The sequence below is a fragment of the Varanus komodoensis genome, unplaced genomic scaffold (assembly GCF_004798865.1).
Source record: "Varanus komodoensis strain SLA01 unplaced genomic scaffold, ASM479886v1 scaffold19, whole genome shotgun sequence".
NCBI classification, from domain to species: Eukaryota; Metazoa; Chordata; class Lepidosauria; order Squamata; family Varanidae; genus Varanus; species Varanus komodoensis.
Window position 1 is genome coordinate 11,317,153 of NW_025335550.1, and position 17,851 is coordinate 11,335,003.

Genomic DNA, 17,851 nt, shown 5'->3' on the forward strand with positions numbered 1-17,851 from the left:
ACCAGCTGTGTCTTCTCCACGCGGACCTTCTCCTTTGCCCGGAAGACCGTCCAGGCAATTCCTTTCAAGGCTTTTACACCAGAGCAGACCAAACACTTCCATGGGACAAGTTGGCCGCAAAACCTGCATGGATTACCTTGAACGTGGCTCATGTTAAGGATACCTGTGCAAAAGCAAACTGCACCGTTGAACTCAGTGGGTTTCCCTTGCGAGTTCTGTGCGTGGCGTCTGTCTCCTTTTCCTTTGGGGTGGCCTGTTTTTCTCTGGGGAATCTCTGCGACCGCTTAAGAGGTGGGCCTGCTGGAAGCTGGCTGCTTCTGCACAAAAGCCCCCCGCCTTTAAGCAGCCCCCAGACCAGCTGGAAGCCTCCGACCAGAGTAAGGACTGGGTTAGGTTCCCTCTCCTTCACCATGTCCATGGCTCCCCCACCTGAGTTGGGTCACGCAACACCCCTGCCAGGTGGGGTGGGCGACCAGCGGCCGGTCCGCAGTCCTTAACGGAGCCGCATGGCCGAGAGAGGAGCTGGTAGCCAGTCCTGCTTTTCCTGGCCCAGCGCCTTTCCGACACGCTGCGCTTCGACCCCCGTCCTCTCGGCGAAGAGGGCCAACGGCTGATCTCGGCACCCAGCCATGCCACTTCCCACGTGCTGCTTGCCCTCGCGCGCCACAAGTCAACAGCAGAGTGAAAAAAAGTGAATGAATGAGCTCAGTGCGCAAACACCAAGCCGGGCAAATACCAAGCGCGTGAACAAACCTGCATTGCAAAACCCATTCATTCATTAAATAAACGGAACTTTGTTTATGTATATTAAACGACTGGTATTGCATTCATCGCCTGCTTTTCCCCTCCTGCAAGAAGCACGGGGTAACTCACATGATCCTCCTCTCCTTTTCACCTCCGCCGTAACCCTGCAGGGTAGGATCACCTGAGAAACAGCAGCTGCCATACAGGCGAAAGCTGATCCACTTCCTGGGTTGATGCGCCCAGTTTTTCTACAGGGTATTTCCAAATCTTTTCATTGTGAACCTCAAGGAGCAAAGGGAAACCTTCTTAAAGATAACACCTGTGTGCTCAATGAATAGGGTGGGTGGGGAGCAATTTCTGGGCCAAAGGCCATGACCCCACGGCCCAGGGACCCCAGGAATGGCCACCCAAAGAGGGGCCGATTTGGAGGCCAGCTGCAAGCGCGCCAGCATCCGTCTCCATTGCTGCTGATTCTTATCCATTCTCATTTTTCACCTTGTTTGACTGCTGAGTCTAGCAGCCAAGCGCACACACGTTGCCCGTTACCCCACTTAATTCCCTTTCCTTTAACCCCTTTTAGCCCGAGCTGCAGCACAGGGATGCGTCTGTCCAGGAAAGTGCGTTTGCGCATCGTCTTTGCAGCCTCGAGCCCATTGCCTCTCGCACAGGCACGAGGGTCCCTTCAGTTCAGTGCTTTTAAAAGCACAAGATGGCGTGCGTTCTGGGCCAGTCGGCCTGCGTGCCACTTCTCCCAGCACGAATATGTCGGCCGCGCGGATATGCCGAAGGTGGCGGGAGCGAGAAGACGAGACCTGTGTGTTTTGCTCTTCCCCAGAGGCAGTTCCTCTCTACTCCCCAAGACACCACAGGGGTCTAAAATTTCCTAGCCAACCATCATGATAGAAAGAAGGAATTTTCCCTGGATTGTCCATAACCAGGAAATCCTTGTCCATGTAGATTCAGGAAATCTCTGGGGGCTGATTCACACTCAAGTCCGCCATTCCCTCAATATTTCATTCACTTGTGATTAGTTATATTTATATGGCACTTCTCCTTTAAAACACAGTTCTGCACGTGTGAGTTTGATGCTGCCAAAACGATCTGGAGAACTAGAATGATTAGTTCACATGTTGATCATGGGTGAAGCTTTCCAGAACCTGGACATTCCTGGAGTGGAATACGGATTAATGTTTGGGTGAGGGCTGAGTCAATACAGGGGTTTTGCCGCAGGCTGTAGACTGACGTGGAGGAAGGAAATGAGGAGGAAATAAAGGAAGGAGGAAATAAAGAGGCAGAAAACTCACTTATGTTGTAGTCCCTCAAAAGGAAAAGTTGCATTTGCAGTGATCAACAAAATTTCAACATCAACTGATAAAAAGGCTGAAATTTTTATTTATGTTTACTAATAGAGACTCCAGCAAAGGAGAAGCGATACAGTGTGTGCCAAACGGATGGCGGCAATTTATGTAAGGTGCAAACATGCGCATGTTAGTTTTTCATAAAGCAACTCCTCTGATAGGCTGCAACATTGATAGATCTAGACCAAATTCCTTCGGTGTCCACGAGAGTTGTCTGCATTCCCATTCCACGTGATGAAGAATTCTGTGGAACTCAGTAGCTGGCATCACTAAGTTCTGGGCAAGTGTCCCATAATAGAGAGAATTTTTTCTGCTGTGTAATCCACAATCAAATCAAAAGCTTGAGTCTAGCTGGAGCCGGGGGTCAGACTAGATGGCCCGGGGGGTCCCCTTCTGACTCGCTCTGTTTCGGTGTTTCTGTGTATTCAAATCACTCTCGTTAAGGAGCTAAAGCAGCAACGTTTGGCTTTGATCCCCTGTTGAAGCGCTGCTTTGATTGATGTGGGTCCCACATTTTTCCATCAACTCTGCGGGAGGGAAGCTAGGAAGGGAAAGCCCACAGGTAACACAGCGCTGCTCCATCCGCAGCAGTGGTGGCTTGTCAGGGGCTTGAGCCCCTTCCCTGCATATGCTAGCACAGACTATCTGAAGCGGCGGGCGGTCGCTCCCTAGCCCCTAGCCCTCCACCCCGCCCCACGCGCAGAAAGCCCTCCGAGATGCTGCTGCTGCGCATTCCAGCCGCCGCCCTGCGTGTGCAGGTAGCTGGTGTTAGTAATCAGCTAACAGAACTATTCTGTGAATGCAAGAGGATTGCAGAATTAAAAGAAGCAGGTTATTTAAAGAGCTACCCCTGCTGTAAGAGGAAGTGAGTTAACACTAGTATTTCCCTAAAGGGGGGGAGGGGATAAGAGTTGGACTTTCCAGGTGTGTAACTCTCCCAGACTATATAATGGAGGAAGGTGTAAAGGCAGTTTCAGAACACCTGTCCTTACCACAGGTAGCAGCACACCCTCCCCAAAGGTAGCTGCACCGACAGACAGCCGGGCCAGGACCAGCCAAGGGCCAGCCAGCCAGCCAGCATCTTCACCTGCCTGCCCGCCGCCTTCCTTCGTCCCCGCCAGATCAGCCAGGATGGTAAGGATGCCACCTCTGCCCCCTCCAGGTGCCTGGGGGAAGCGCACGGCAGCCTGAGCAGGCTGCAGTCCCTCGGGGATGCCTCTGCGCTGGCCCCAGGGGCTGCTCACGCCGAGACTGGAGGTGGCCGCTTGGGGGAGTCCCACCCGGAGGAGGATGCTCGCTCGGGATGCCAGCCGAGACACGGGCAGCAGGGCGAGGGCCTGCACCCATCCTGCCTGCGGACTCCTGCAGCGGGTGGCTTGCCACCGGGGGCGCAGAGCACTGGGCTTCGGTCTGATCCGGAGCGTTGTATTTCTGTCTGTCACACTCGGCATATGAGGATGGGGACGAATTGAGTAGATGCAGGAATGGGATTTGACTAGGCGGGAAGGAGCTGCTGCCTGGCCCCGAACGAGAAAGAAGGGCTGCTCTGCCAGGGACGTGGCCGGCGGCACACGGGGCCCCTTCCAGTCAAGATGGGTGCACTGCTGTGCTTAAAATCGGAGGGTAGTTACGTTTGCATTTGTCTCTCAGGGGGATTCTTTCCCTGGCGATACAGCAGAATGTCTGCAAATCGTTCAGAATTAAGCGGAATAATCTCATGCTTAAGCAGAGACAAGTCCGCTTCCGACAGGACTTTCTTTGTTATGGTCCTGCAGAGGAGAAAAAAGTCTGAAACGTGGGGAAAGAGGGTCAGTAGGTAGGCAAGGAAGGGGTGCCATGCTAACCCATGTGGCTTGACCTGGAATTCAGTCCCATGATGCCCAGTGGTGCTTACGTACCCCCAGACACTGGGACTTAGGACACAATTCCCCGCTGGAAGTTGTAGTCTTTCTTTCTTCGACCTAAACAGGCCCAGGCTTTTCCTCAACTTTTAAAAGATTTAAAGGGCTCCCTCAGCTCACCTGTGGACTGATTGTCCCTTCCATTCCCTCTAACTGTCAGGTGTGCCGGTGCTCTGGCAACTCCATGTTTTGCTAACAAGCGTCAGTGCTCCAAATCCGCATTCTGTACCGCCTCTTTTAACCTCGGGTGCGTTTCTCTCCCTCTGTCGCTCCAGTGGTTCCTTCTGGTCACCCTCGCCTTGGTCACCCTCACAGAAGCAAATCGGGCGGGCAGCCACCACCACCACCACAGCCGCCGCCACTGCTTCAGCCCCGAGGACCTGAAGGACGGGGAGCTGCCCAGGCTGCTGCGGAGCCGGACGGCCCGGTGGGACCGGCACAGCTCCCTGCAGCTGGTGCCGCACCTGGAGAGTGAGCAGGCCTCGCCGCGGAGGCAGCGGCGGCAGCCCAGCCAGGGCTGCCCCGACCTGAAGCTGCAGGACATCCTGAACAAGGAGGTCAATGAGCGCTCCATCTCGCCCTGGAGATACCGGTACGGGCACGAGCCCCAGCCTGGGGAGCGGCATGTCCTGCCCACAGCAGCCGGGCGAGACCCTGGCTAACGTCATCCCCGCAAGAGACCCGGGGGCTAAAAGCACAGGACCGGGCCTCAGGAGACCTGGCTCCCAGTCCCCGCTCAGCCACGGAGGGCTCGGGATCTAACAAACAGATAAACCTCTCTCCAGAGGTGGTACCCTCCAGAAGTGTGGTGGTGTCGCTACTGCCACTAATGGTCTTGCTGCCTGGGGATGATGGGAGTTGCATCCCAGCACCTCGAGGCAGCAGGGGGTCAGGGGAAGCTGTCCTGGGGTTGGAGCCTCTTCTGGAGTTTCCTGAGCTCTTCAGTGCATTACTCAGAGTTGCTCACCACCCTCTTGGGAATGGGGCTCTTCCGTTGCGTTGGGACGCCGGCCAAACCCGCAGCACGTGGTTGTGGAACTGGCTGCCCAAGACACGGCAGGGCCCCCTGGCCTCGATCGGGGCTCGCCCTTAACGAGCTGGGGATGCAAGGAGAGCAAGATCTACTGATCTGGAGGGTCCAACCCTTCCCGGCACTGGAGCGCCAACTAGTGGCTCTCCTTGGCTTGTGCAGCCAAAGGAATTTGGGCAGCAACACATGGATGAACCTTCCGGGAACGTGGGGAAGGAAAGGCAGCCCAATGGTTAAACCGGGGGCAAATCCGCCAGGTTCTTAACAGGGACTGGCAGGTATGAATATATAACACCGGTCCTTCTCCACCTACACTGCTTCCAGTTGAAGTCTGGGCCCAATGTAAGGTGCTGGTGGGGACCCATGAAACACCTTGGGGCCTGTGACCTGAAGGAGCGTCTCCTTCCACATGTGCCTGCCCGCCCCTTAAGGTCTGGGCAGAGGCCCTTCTCCGGGTGCCCTCCCTGTAGGAGATTAGGAGGGCGACTACCCGGAGAGGGGCCTTCTCCGCGGTGGCACCCCAATTGTAGAATTTGCTCCCCAGAGAGGTTTGCCCGGCTCCATCACTCTATTCTTTTTGGCGCCAGGCCAAAACCTTTTTATTTTCCCAGTGTTTTAAGGCCTGACTGTTTTAATTGGGGTTTTATTGTTAGGTGAATTTTTAGGATGCTGTGTTTCATTGTTTTACATTTTGGGTCGTTAAACCGTCCCGAGACTTCGGCAATGGGACGATCTAGAAAAGTTGTCAATAAATACAAATGACTCCAAGGAGGCGTTTCCCACGTCCCTCTAATCCCACCTCTCCTGCCTTTCCTGACAGCATCGACGAGGACGAGAACCGGTACCCACGCAAGCTGGCCTTCGCCGAGTGCCTTTGCGAAGGGTGCGTTGACGTCAAAACCGGCCGAGAGACCACCTCGCTCAACTCCGTGCCCATCATCCAGAGCATGATGGTGCTGCAGCGTAAGCCGTGCCAGCACAACGGAGAGGCCGCCGGCTTCACTTTCGAGGTGCAGTACCTGGACGTGCCAGTGGCCTGCGCCTGCGTCCTGCCCCGGTCCAGCAGCTGAGCAGGCGACGCTGCGCACACGCCCAGCTCCTGCGTCCTCCCCGGGTCTGTCGCTGTGAGCCGCCCCGTGGCCTGGTGTTTGTTTTAAAGCACTTGCTCGTTCCTCCTTGAGGCCTTTTCTAGTGAGCGCAACTGCAGCATTCCACACAAACGCAGCCGAAGCGGTCCTTTCGGTGCCTTAGCCAAAGCGAAAACGGGGGACAGGAGGCGCCTCTCTGCAGACGTGGCTCCTTCCCCAACGGTAAAGGCACGTGCATTTAATCTGCACTTCTTCCCGCGCTGCTCTTCAAAGCTAACCTCAACCTCATGAACACTCAGCAGCAGGATAGTTTCTGCCTGCTTCCCACGGAGCTGGTCAGAAACGGTGTGAACGGACCGATGGACTTGGCCCGACACTGGTCTGTTCTCACCGGGCTCCTGCGAAGGGCAAAATTTGCAGCTCTTTCTGCCATGAGAATGAGTTCTCCCGCTTAATTTGGATTCCTCCTCTCGTGTGTGTGTGTGTGTGTGTGTGTGTGTGTGTGTGTGTGTGTGAGAGAGAGAGAGAGAGAGAGAGAGAGAGAGAGAGAGAGAGAGAGAGACCCTTTCCCTGCAGGCTCTGAATCTACGGTGCAATGGAGAGTTAGGTACCACCGCAGACTGGGACCAGTGCAGCCACTGGGCTTCCCCTTGCCAGGGCTGCCATGTGGTGGGTCCTTGCGGGCACTGCAAATTGGCCCTTCCTTGTGGGGGGAACCGAGTCAGTAAAGAGCTGCATCAGGGCCGTGTAGCCCCCAAGGCAGGGGCCTTCTCCAAGGAAGGAGGGCCTGGCTGTTCCGTGCCTGGAGAACGGCCCAGGATGCGATGCCTGCTTCTCATTCATGTTGCTCAGCAGCCGCTTCCCCGCCCGGCATTTCCACATATTGATTCCCTCAAAGGCCATGCAAGCAAGGAAGCCCACCCTGTGAAGGACCCAAATTGGGTGACCCCCCCCCCAATTATCCGAACACTAAAAATTGGCACTCCCCCCACCCCCAGAGCCTCGGCTGCAGGTAGTCGATTGATGGAAGGTCCGGTCCTGTTGCCCCACTGTTGGTTTTGATCTATTTATTTATTGATATTTATATTAATTTATATGTGAGATTGTAAGCGGTTTAAGTGTTATTTTATTTTATTATATTGATTGTTCTGTTGTTGTTATTGCTGCCGTTGTCGTTCTGTCGTTGCTCCAAGGGGCGAGCGCAGGCACTCCAGGCCGTGGCCTTCCCTGAGGCCCCCCTGCAACCCTGTCCCTCAGCATCTGGGAGCTGAGCAGCCCTGGGGCAGGGATGGTGCCGGGGGGCAGCTGGGACGGAGCGTTCTGCACCCGAGGGAGCCCCATCTTGTAGCTGCAGTATCTCTATTGTTATTTATTACACACCACTGTTTGTGTCTCACACGCAAAGCACACAGGGCGTTCTGCAGCTGCACTACCGGGACAGAGCACCCGGCCCCGCTTGTGCAAAAGCCGGCTGGGCTGCTCAACCCGTTCCCCGCAGTAAGCCCAGCATCCCCTCGTGTGCCACCCTCCACAGGCCTCGGACTGCGACTCCCAGCTTTCGTGGCCACCGTGTCGGCCGCAAACCCTCGGAGTCGCAGGCCAGAGGCTACGAGCGTCGAGAAAGCCGGAGCACTGAATCTCCTTTTCACCATAAATTGACACTGTATTTATAGAATGTGCCTAATTATGAGTGCTTTGCCTGTTGGATAGCTGCCTAAATTATTGAATTATTTATGCAATGTATTTATTGTGCAGCGAGAACTCTGTACAATGGGAGGAAGCGATGCCTAGGTGAGGTAGCGTTTCTCCAGTTGGATTTATTTCATAAATAAAGTTTTTATCTCTATGGAAGCACCTGAGACTCTGACTGCTTCACTCCCCCAGTTGCGGAAAGCAGAAACGCTGTGTCGGAGTCCAAGGGCTGCCAGTCCCAGCAGCCTTTCGGCGAGCACGGCGGCACCACGGCCAACGCCACGGTGCCGAACCGCCTGGCTGGGGGGCCACGCTCCGTGGGTGGGTGGGGCTAAGGGCAAAGTGGGTGGAGCCCACGCACCAGCAGCCTTAAACTTGCAACGGGAAGCTCACGGCATCCGTGGGCACGGCAGTCACCCGGCAAGAGCCCATGGCGGCTCTCTAGGGCCCCTGACTCCAGGGCGGCTCCCCGAGGCCGGCCTGGGGGGGCTGGAGAGCTCCCGGGCACGGCCATCCGTGGGCCCTCCCTCCGTGGGCCTGCCTCTCCCTCTGGCGGTACAGCTCCTGCTGCTTTCCCCACCCCAACACCCCGTCTCGGCCGGGGGGCACACCAGCTGCCACGAGGAAGAGGATCAGCAAGCCCGGGGCATTTCCATTCACCCCTGGGCCTGATATGGGTGACCCCACCGCCACTTCCTCCGGAGGAGGCCTCCTGGCGCCGTGCTGGGCGAGCACAGCTGGGCGGACCTCACTCTTGGGGACCCAGCACCCCAGTTGGCCCGGCTCTGAGCCTGGGGACCTGCTGAACGGGGCGAAGCTCCCTTCCTGCTGGTAACAGGTTTTAGTGGATCGCTTCGCTGTGATGGTTCAGCTGCAGAAGGGTCCACACGACTACCTAAAGGCTTGGGATTCTTGCCAGGAATCGTGGCTCCTCTACGGCCCCATCGCTCTGGGGTCCAAGATGCTTCGCAAGGTCCTCTTCCGTCTCCTCACAGGTTGTGCTTGTCTGACTTCAGCCCGGGAAGTGGAGGCAGAACCGAAGCACCTTTTTGTAAGCTGCCCCAGAAAACTTTGTGGCTAAAATGCTCTCCCAACGCACTTGGTCGATGTCGCCCATCTCCCAGCAATCAGACCAACGCCTTCTCTCCTAGAATATTCAGAATGAGCATGGCCAAATCCTCAGACCATCCTGTGCACATGTAGAAAAGATCTTCCCCCATCTCCCAATCCGGAACCCGGGAGAGGAGAGGCAGTTCAAGGCCACACAGGGAGACGCAGAAGAAAAGGCTCCCCAACGGGGCATTTTATTACCACGTAAAAAGATGAGAAATCCCAGAGGACACGGAATGGCTCCCATTCAGAAGAAGAGGCTAGAAAAGGGGAGCCCAGCTGGAAGTCGGAGGCAGCCTCCAGGACTGGTCGTCAGGCGAACGACCCATGGGGACCGCCGGGCCTGGGGGGGAGCGTCCGGGGGAAGCTGGGGATGTGGGCGGAGGGGATCAGGCGATGGGAAAGCATCCGAGGAGGAAGGCTCCAGGGCTTGCAGAGCAGGGGGAGATCTGCCGCTCCACCGCAGAATGGCAGCGCTGCCCATCGGGCGCAGCAGAACAGCCGTGGCCGAGCGCTCTGCGGGGCAGCCCAGCCAGTCACTGCTCCTCCGTGATGACCTCGATGGGGTTCTCCTGGCCGACGGCCTCCTTGCTGCCTTGCTGCTTGCGTGCCTCTGCGGGGGGCCGAGGGGGCGGGTTGGTCGGCGGGTTCTTGATGGTGCCTCCGACTTGCGGCGTTCGCTCCCGCGGCTTGGATTCGATGGGAAACCATTTTTCCCCACGCGTGGCGGCCTGAAGAACACAGAGGGGGTCTCGGTACCTCCAGGGAAAGACCACCGCTCAGGGCTCAGCGCAGCGCTGGCAGCCGATGGCCCTCACCTGCACACGATACCTGAAGCTCTGGACAGCTGTCCCACCCACCGGACCACGGCTCTGACTCAGCCGCTGGGTTCAGCCAACACGAGGCCCCGCAGCCCACAGCAGGTCTTGGCTCAACAGGAGCCGAACGGAGCATGATTTGCCACACCGCCCGAACTCCTGGGGGTGGCTTTCTGCTCTCAGGGCAGCCCTGCTTTTGATCGCCCCCGTGTCGCGCCCCCGGCCTGGCTGTCCCCCCAGAATAGCGAACCCCAACACAGAGCGACGGCGCCGCCTCCTGGCTGCACCCGGGGGTGCGCCACCAGCCCCCAAAGCTAGATGGGCCCCTTGCTCGAGCCGCGGGCAAGTCACCCGCTGCGGAGAGTGAGCGCACCGGTCCTCCAGGGAGGGAGACGTGCAGGGTGCCACTGGCCGGACACGCGCTCAGCTGCCCCGACTTTCCTGCCTTCGCTTTCCTGGCTTCGTGTTGCGGCGACTCGGCTTGGCCCTGCAGAGGGAGCAGGGGGCCGGGGCGAGCTGCGTCTTTGCTAAAAGCGGGCTCGCATGTGAAGGGGGCCTTCCAGGGCCCCCAGCTCCTTTGCATCCTTTCGGTTAGACCCCCGAGTTTTCAGCCTGCCGAACACTCTTTGGCAAGTTTTTCTTCTTGCTGCGCCGTAAGGTTTTAATAGTCCCTTTCTTCACCGCGTGTTGTTCCCGTCTGTTATTCTATTTGGGAACTCCTTTGTGATGTGTTAGGGAAAGCCAAACGGACCAGGATGAGATGAAACAGCCAGCCAGCTGAACCGTGGCGTCTGAGAGCCGGCCGAGGGCTTCTCAGGGCAGAAAGGGGAAAGCTCTCCTTGTGGATGAGAGCCAGGATCATGGGGCAGGGAGGGGGGGGCACACAAGTCAGTGCCAGGCTAGCTGGGGATGATGGAATCTGAAGCCCACCATCTGGAGGGCACCTGGTTAGAGAAGGCTGACTTGCCATCCTGTGTTTGCCTACTCAGAAGTAAGTCTCACAGAGTTGATTCCTTGTGGCATTAATTAACTCTGCTTTAGCAGGTGAATTGATGGTTGCCAATTCTAACCAGCAAGCTGAAAGCAAAGGACACACAGCTCCCCCTTGTCGCTCCCCTTGATATTACTATGAGTCTGATTATTATTTAACATTACATTAATTCTATTTTCACAGCAGAGAATGAAGCAGAAATGCTAAGAAAGTTTTGTGCTGCTTACAACACGCTCACCCTGTTTATCACGTTCTCTCTTTGGCTGAAGTCGTACATGGTGCAGTTCTGATAAAATGCACTTTAAAAAAACGAATCCTTCCTTGCTAAAAGGTAGACGATTGAGCCGCTAAAATATATGTAAACGAGCAAGATCCCAAAATATTAATCTGCGTTATTTCCGGGTTCATTTCGGGAGCCAAAGGTGAGCGCGGCGCTGTTGGCCACTTACCAGCAAGTAGATGCCGCTCGCGATGGCCAGGCAAACTGTGCCGAGGATCGTGGCCAGCAGGAATCCTGTTGGGACGGCCAGGCTGCAAGTGGAAAGGGCACGGTCAGATGTCCTGGCAGCGGCATTTCCACAGAGAAATGTCAGAAGCTCCAGAGAGGAGGCAGAGAGCTCCAAACCCACCGAAGGCCGGATGCAAGACCAGTGCCGCACCGTAAGAGGAGCAGTGCTGGATGAGGCCGAAGGGCCACCCAACCCGGCACCCTGTTTGCCACAGTGGCCACAAAGGTGCTTGTGGGAAGCCCACAAGTACATCAGCGCTCTGCCCCCATGTTCCCCAGCTACTAACCCCGGGAGGCATGTTGCAACTGGGCTGGAGAGCTGGGCACTGCGAGGCACAATGAACTGGGGTACCCCGTGCGATGCCCACCGGGGCCTTTGCCCCTTCTGACCTCTATTTCATCTTTAGAGAGGTTTTAAAAATCAAATTGATTTTCATTCAGCTGAGAATCTGCAGTACCTCACAGCAAAACTTGCTCTCTGGCACCGTCTTATTTAGGGTGCGCTTTGCTCCAGGTTTCGGAGCTGTCCTAGGCCGACGGGCTCGAGCAAGGGCCATTTCCAGCTTCCCTTCTGAAAGATGAGGATGTTCCAACCCCAGCAGCCCTTCTGTGAACCCACACACAGCCCTCTCCTGGAATTCCAGATGTGCCGACCCCCACAAAAGCCGCATGATCCCTGCCCACGCCTGGATTAATATGAGCCGGAAGTTAAAACCACGCATCTCTCTGCCCGAGAGATCAGCATCTAATCTGGGTGGGCAGCTGAAGAAATCGTCCTGCCCTGAGAACCAGACTTCTAAAGGCACCGGAGCTCAGTGAGGAGGTGTCCTTGCGAAATGGCTTCTGCAAGGGTCTGCAGCTGACTGGTCCGGATCTGGGCAGGAACTCGTGGCTGCCGAACAAATACTTACAAACTGCTCACTCCCAGAGGACACGGGCCAACACACACACGTGTGCCATGCAGAACTCTGGCCCTCTTATTCAGCACAGGTTTCTTGCCGCCGGCCACACACCGGCACACGCACACTAGCACAAAACGCACGAGGCAAGCAGAGGCGCGAAAGCAGGGAATGTTGTCTTTCTCGCCAACGCTTTCCAGCAATTACCCTGCGTATAGGACGGCCCGAACGTAGTAATTCCTAGTGAGGGGTCCCAGCACCTTCACGACAGGTGTGAGGAACTTCTGGCCGCTGTTGATAAAAGAGAGCAAAGAGAGAGAGAAACGATGCACGGATTCTGCTTGTTGTGTGATTCTGCGATACTCAGATGCTTCCCACCCCCCAGCGGATGTCGCCGTTCTTGCAAATGAAACTCCAGGAAGAAGGCGGGTCTTTCGAAATGGACACGCACTTTTTCTGCATCTAGTTAATGCCTGCTTTGCATATATGCATAATAACTTTGCCAGGAACGGGCAGGTGCCCCTAAGGATGATGCCCGGCCACACCTGTGGGGCAGGCCACGTGCTTGCCACCTGTAACAACATTCCACAGGTGCTGAGAAAGCTGAAGCCACGGGACCCGAGAGGAGTGAGGGCCAGTTGCTTCTGCGACTTGCAGTTTTAATTTGCGTGTGCCTGCTGGTCTGCTGTGCGGAACCTCCTTGAACTTTGTACTGGAGGGTGAGCTATAAATGGGTGAAACAAACGGGCATTCCAGGTGGGGGGGTGCAGAAATCAGGCCTACGGCCAACGCCAGCCCTTTGCAGTTCCCCAAGAGGCTACACGGGACTCACATGGCAGGAAGAGCTTTAAGCAAAAGCAGGCTGGCAAGCCCCCCCCCCCCCCCCGAGTTTCTCTGATGTGGAACTCAGCCCCAGGCTGAAAGCAGTTTGATCCTCACCTGCGCTCTAGATGTTGTACGAATCCTGAGAATTCCCCAGGCAAAAAGGCCTGTTTCCACAGCCATATGGGCTAGAAACTTAGGTTTCGTTTTTAAACCTGAGCTTCCCATTCGATCCCCATCAGAAAGGAACTGGGCACTTACCATCTCTCTATAGTGGAGCCCTTCTCCCGCTTCCCTCGGGGGTACTCCAGGAGGCAGATCAACACTCCAGCCGCTCTTCCGGGAGACAGTTAAGGAGGAAAGAGTAACTCCATGGCTGTGACATGGAGGATTTTCTGTATGGCCATTCACAACTCCTTCGGCACCCCATAATCCCTTCTTCTGTTTGCCGGGGCCGGGGGGACACTTATAATTGATATCGTTCCCTGTTTCCCCGTTTGGTTCCCCTTTTTCCCAAGAGGGAGAATTTCTTTTCAGCCTCCGGCAAACTATACGGGCAAAGCTGTGACGGTGCTCCTACGAAGCAGCCCTGTTGTCCCGTCCTGGCATGCAAGCCATGGAAGGAAGGGGAAGAAAAAGACACGGCGAGGGTCCAACGGGGTAGGCTGTCTCTCCTCCACTGTATGTTCATAGGGGCAGAGTCCTGTCCCGTGATTTGTGACACGCAATGCGCAGGTTAGGCTGTGTGTCACTGGTGGGAGAGGGACGGACACCAGACCCGGTTGCCAAGGGAGCCAGGAGACCATGGGGGGGAGGGATTCATCATCCCAAATCTTCACAAGCTTCAGGATTTCTGTTCCGCTTTCTGATTCATCCCCCCTCTAGCCCAAAGGTTCAGGGAGAATTAAAAACATTTCTGCAGCTCTTTCAGATCACCTTTTCCACAGCTCCTGGCAGCCACGTCCCTCTGACGGCCATTTTCCACATGGGAAACAGGCTGGGGAGCTCATGGGTGGTCCGAACGGCTGGCAGAGTGGCCTGAGCTCACGAAACCCCCAGCGGACCTAATTTGGGCCCCATATGGCAACAGCGTCCGGGGGAAACGTGGGGAGTGGAGCCGGGGGAAGGCTTCCTCTGCTACAAGCATGACTCTCCCGTGGTCCGTAAGCCGCCGGCACTCCCACGAGGCTGAGCCAGCAAGACTGCGGGATTTTGAGCAGCAAACCTCACGGAAGGATACATGGAATATGCAGCGAACTCCCAATTCTTGAACTGCCCCGAAACTGCCACAATTCCGCCAGTCACCAGAACTACACAGGACAGAGAGGGAGAGAAAGGCCTTTGCCTTCGCGATCTGCACACCAGTAGCCTTTGCTCCTCTCACCCACCACAAAATAATGCCTTCTAAATTCCAAAGTGCGGCAACCCGAAAGAGCCACCGGCAGGCCACGGTCTTCTTCGTGGTGGCCCACCATCTTTGGACGGGCCTCCCCACGTTGCAGGCTATTGCGCTCCTGCCGGCCAGGGAGTGTAACGACCTGCCTGGGGGCTTTCCAGAGAGCTTTGTGGGTTGTGGGAAAGGAGATTTTGGACTTGATAGGCCTTTGGTCTGACCCCACAAGGCTGGTCGGACGGCCCGCCTTTCAGGCTCACGAGTTCTGAGTTCATTTCCTCCTGGGACGTGAGACCACAGGTGACCTGAACTAATGCACCACATTTACGAAAAGGAGGAAGCAGCAACCGAGAAGTGAAACCCTCCCTCTCTCGGCCTTTGCCTCACCATCTTCCCCCTCTGGAAGCAATTAAAGCAGCGCGGGGAAGAGAAAATGGAGTCGAGCACAGATTTTGCTCCCAGGATCCCGCTTTCAGGATCACACAAAGCTTCGGTCTCCAAGGCCGTTTTGCAAAGGCCGCAAACACACAACCCCGCCAGCCCCGGGAAGCGAACGGGCTGCACCGTGCAGTCTCCGGGTTGTGATCACAGCACAGAGGCTCAGTAACACAAAAGAAGCCGGCAAAACCGAGCAGCAGCTTTTCGGTCGCGGGGGACCCAGGCCTGGGGGGACCCAATGATGCCCACTCAAAGTGTTCGCCCAGGGCAGGCAGCAAAACCAACAGTCTGGCAGGACCTTCAGGCCAGTCCGCAGTAATATTTCAGAGTCCCTGTCAGTGCGGGGCCTTTATTTGGGCTACCCAAAAATCACGACAAACGCACAGGCTTTTGAAGGCTCCGGGTTGCTTCGTGTAGCAAGAAGAGGCAACAGGCCGGAGGGAGGCAGAGTGAAAGTGAGAGAGAGAAACCATGCAGATTTTTCTGTGGCAGAGAATAAACAGCCTCCCGAAACTTCTGCTATTCCGTTCATCTTTAAGATACCACAAGACTCTTTCTTTTTTTAAGAAGCAGCGTTTTTGAATCTGACTGCTTTTTTTTAGGTGCTTAAATGCTCCTCTGATTGGTTCCCTTAGATGGCTGAACGTTTTATCTCAGCAGTTAGAGCTTGTTTATATTTTTAGCATCTTGGCCCCTGCTTTAAACTACTTGTTCAAAAATCTTTCTGCTTTGGTGTGTTGCCGCCAGCAATGTAACAACGGGACAGGCAGACTCACTGGTCCTTCCGGTTTTCAGACCGTCGGAGGGGGATGTTTCTAGAAAGATTTTTGGGGCAGTATCGGGGAAAACGGCTGCAGTGACACATCTCTGATCTTGACTGATGCCTCGGTGCCTTATTCCCTCGCACCTCTGGGGATGCAGGGCTCGTCCTCGGGACAGGATACCAAGCTGCTTCGGCAGGAAACATCCTTCGGGGAATCCACCACCTTCTGATGGGGCACCACCACAAGGTGGCCAGTCTGGCTTTTTCCTAGCAACACCTGACTGGATTCCACCTCATTCCATGACTCGCCCTTCCGTTTTCTGCTGTTCTCCACCCGATTTGTGTCTTGGGAGCTTTTATCACAGAAGGGCCCTCCCTCCACGAAAAACCCTTCTGCTCCTCTGCCCTCTCTGTTTAGACAGCGATGTTGGTCGACATGGCAGTCCGGATCTTTACAAGACAAAAGCAGGGGCGTCTCTCACTCCCCGTTAGTGCCCTCCGGGTAGCACCTGCCCAGGTATGGCCTCAAGGCCTTGGCTCCTGCCACAAGACTACCGGGCACGGGTTGGGGAAGCAGGCCGCCCAGCAGGAGGGAAAGTCCCCCAGGCTGGGCCGCAGCATTTCCTTCCTCTGTTTTCAGCTCTTCTACTTCCTGAATCCTGCAGCCAAGGGCTCCCTCCCCTCCGATGGCGTCCACCCACAACTGGGCGAAGAGTCTGTGTGTGGGCAGCCCTTGACCCCCGAACATCCTATGCCCAGAGCCCAAAAGCAGCCCCCAGGCTGAGCAGAAAGGGGGTGCCTGTGTCCACCACCCAGGAGGCAGGCCGCTCAGGCCCGGAGAAGAATGGCGAGCCAGGCACCTGTCCCTCGAAGCGTTCGCCCCTTGGAGTTTGGAGACTCCGCTTCGCCATTCCAGCGAGGAGGCAAAAACGCCACCCCGCCGCACTCTGTGTCTGCTCGGCGCTTGTGACGGTTGTCACTCCTTGGCTCTGGGGTCGCCTCGCGTTGGCTGCCCGAAGGGCCGCTTTCGGGCGCGAAAGGTGCTGCAAGCCACGCAAGCCAGCCTTTCCTGGCGCACAGAAACACGACCCCGCTCCGCACGGGAAAGGGACGAGGGGGGCGCACCGAGCCGCCAGGCCTCGCCTCTGCAGACCTCCCTACTCGCGCCGCCCACCGATTTCCCCCCAAACTACGGAGAGGAGCCCCAAGCGCCGCTCTCCGAAGCGCAGCAGCAGAGAGACGCGCGCAGCCCGAGCGGGACATTGAAGGGCGCGCGATCCTTCCCGGAGCTGCTGCAACGCGCTTCCTCCAGCGCTCCCTTTTCCCTCATTGAAGGCTGGATGGGGGGGCGGCGGGGGGAGAGGAAGGCAACCTGGCGAGGAGGCAGGGAGGGAGGGCGGTTTCGCGGGACAAACGCTTGCGGGGCGTCTTCTGCGGAGCGGGGAGCGAGAGGTGCCGGGGCTCGGCCGCGCCTCCTCTGCAGCGGCGCCGATCGCTCGCTGGCTGCGGAGGCGCTCTGCACCTGCTCGGGGGCCCCTTGCCCGGGGCTCGACCCTGGCCCTGGCCCTCGCCCGCCGGGGAGACTCACTCAGGCCGGCCGCCAGCGCCTGCTCGTTCGCCCACATGGCCCACTCAATGCGCCCCATCGCCGCGCCGCGCCGCGCCGCGCCGCGCCCGGGATGCCAGCAGGGCCGTCCGCGCCGGGCCGTGGCGAGGCGCGGGGGGCGTCCGCGGGCGGCCCCGCTACGTCCCTTCCTGCTCCTCCCCTGCGAGCAGCGCGGGGCGACGCCCCAAGGGCCGGGAGGGGCGGGCGGCTTCCGGCTCGCACAGGGCTCTTCGTTCGTCCCGGAGGCGCCCTGCCCTCGCGAGGCTCCCCCCGCGGCGGCCCCAGCCGGCCTGCACGACGTAGCCCATCGTGGCGCGAAGCATCTGCGAGGCGCTGGTTGCGCAGCCGACGCGGCGGAAAGAAGAGGGGGCAGCTTGCCCTCCTACCCCCGCTCAAGGGGCAGTGCCTTCCCAGTGTGGTGCCCGGCAAGTGCGACGGCCGTGTTGGCTGGGGAGGATGGGGCTTGTGGTCCAAGCCATGCGGAGGGCGCCCACCTAGGAGGACAAGCCCGTTTTGGTGAATTGCAGCAAAATAAATAAGTCTTTTGTGTCACTATGCAAACTTCCACCTTGGCTGAAGCTGTTCGGCAGAATCCCCATTACTGGCCCCCTTCGGTCCTCAGTAGTTTGCAGGCTGATTTTCCCCTACAAAAGCTGTTTATAATACTGTAAGTCCTCTCCACACCTAGTG

At 57.2% G+C, this 17,851-nt stretch overlaps 2 protein-coding genes across 2 annotated transcripts; one reads left to right on the forward strand and one right to left on the reverse strand.

Moving 5' to 3' along the window:
• The first annotated feature begins 1,880 nt into the window (after window positions 1-1,880).
• Window positions 1,881-6,103, forward strand: IL17C (interleukin 17C). The gene is made up of 4 exons (XM_044428085.1): window positions 1,881-1,939; window positions 2,806-2,860; window positions 4,279-4,595; window positions 5,854-6,103. Exons 1-4 carry the CDS (start codon window positions 1,881-1,883, stop codon window positions 6,101-6,103), a joined length of 681 nt encoding a protein of 226 aa, XP_044284020.1.
• A 2,990-nt stretch (window positions 6,104-9,093) lies between these two features.
• LOC123022338 (cytochrome b-245 light chain) lies at window positions 9,094-17,234 on the reverse strand. Its single transcript, XM_044427995.1, has 6 exons — window positions 17,144-17,234; window positions 14,202-14,271; window positions 13,223-13,297; window positions 12,347-12,430; window positions 11,182-11,263; window positions 9,094-9,654 (listed from the first exon to the last, which is right to left on the reverse strand). Exons 1-6 carry the CDS (start codon window positions 17,199-17,201, stop codon window positions 9,460-9,462), a joined length of 564 nt encoding a protein of 187 aa, XP_044283930.1. The 5' UTR covers window positions 17,202-17,234; the 3' UTR covers window positions 9,094-9,459.
• Window positions 17,235-17,851: the final 617 nt, after the last annotated feature.

What these genes read in the sequence shown, in the direction of transcription:
- IL17C (XM_044428085.1), top strand. Translation starts at nt 1,881, where the DNA reads ATGGGTGAAGCTTTCCAGAACCTGGACATTCCTGGAGTGGAATACGGA. An exon ending in GAATACGGATTAATGTTTGG is followed by an intron (nt 1,940 to 2,805) that starts GTGAGGGCTGAG and finishes CCCCACGCGCAG; the next exon opens with AAAGCCCTCCGAGATGCTGC. An exon ending in ATCTCGCCCTGGAGATACCG is followed by an intron (nt 4,596 to 5,853) that starts GTACGGGCACGA and finishes CTTTCCTGACAG; the next exon opens with CATCGACGAGGACGAGAACC.
- LOC123022338 (XM_044427995.1), bottom strand. Translation starts at nt 17,201, where the DNA reads ATGGGGCGCATTGAGTGGGCCATGTGGGCGAACGAGCAGGCGCTGGCG. An exon ending in GGCGCTGGCGGCCGGCCTGA is followed by an intron (nt 14,272 to 17,143) that starts GTGAGTCTCCCC and finishes TGTCCTGTGTAG; the next exon opens with TTCTGGTGACTGGCGGAATT. An exon ending in CGGGCCGTCCTATACGCAGG is followed by an intron (nt 11,264 to 12,346) that starts GTAATTGCTGGA and finishes TTCCACTTGCAG; the next exon opens with CCTGGCCGTCCCAACAGGAT.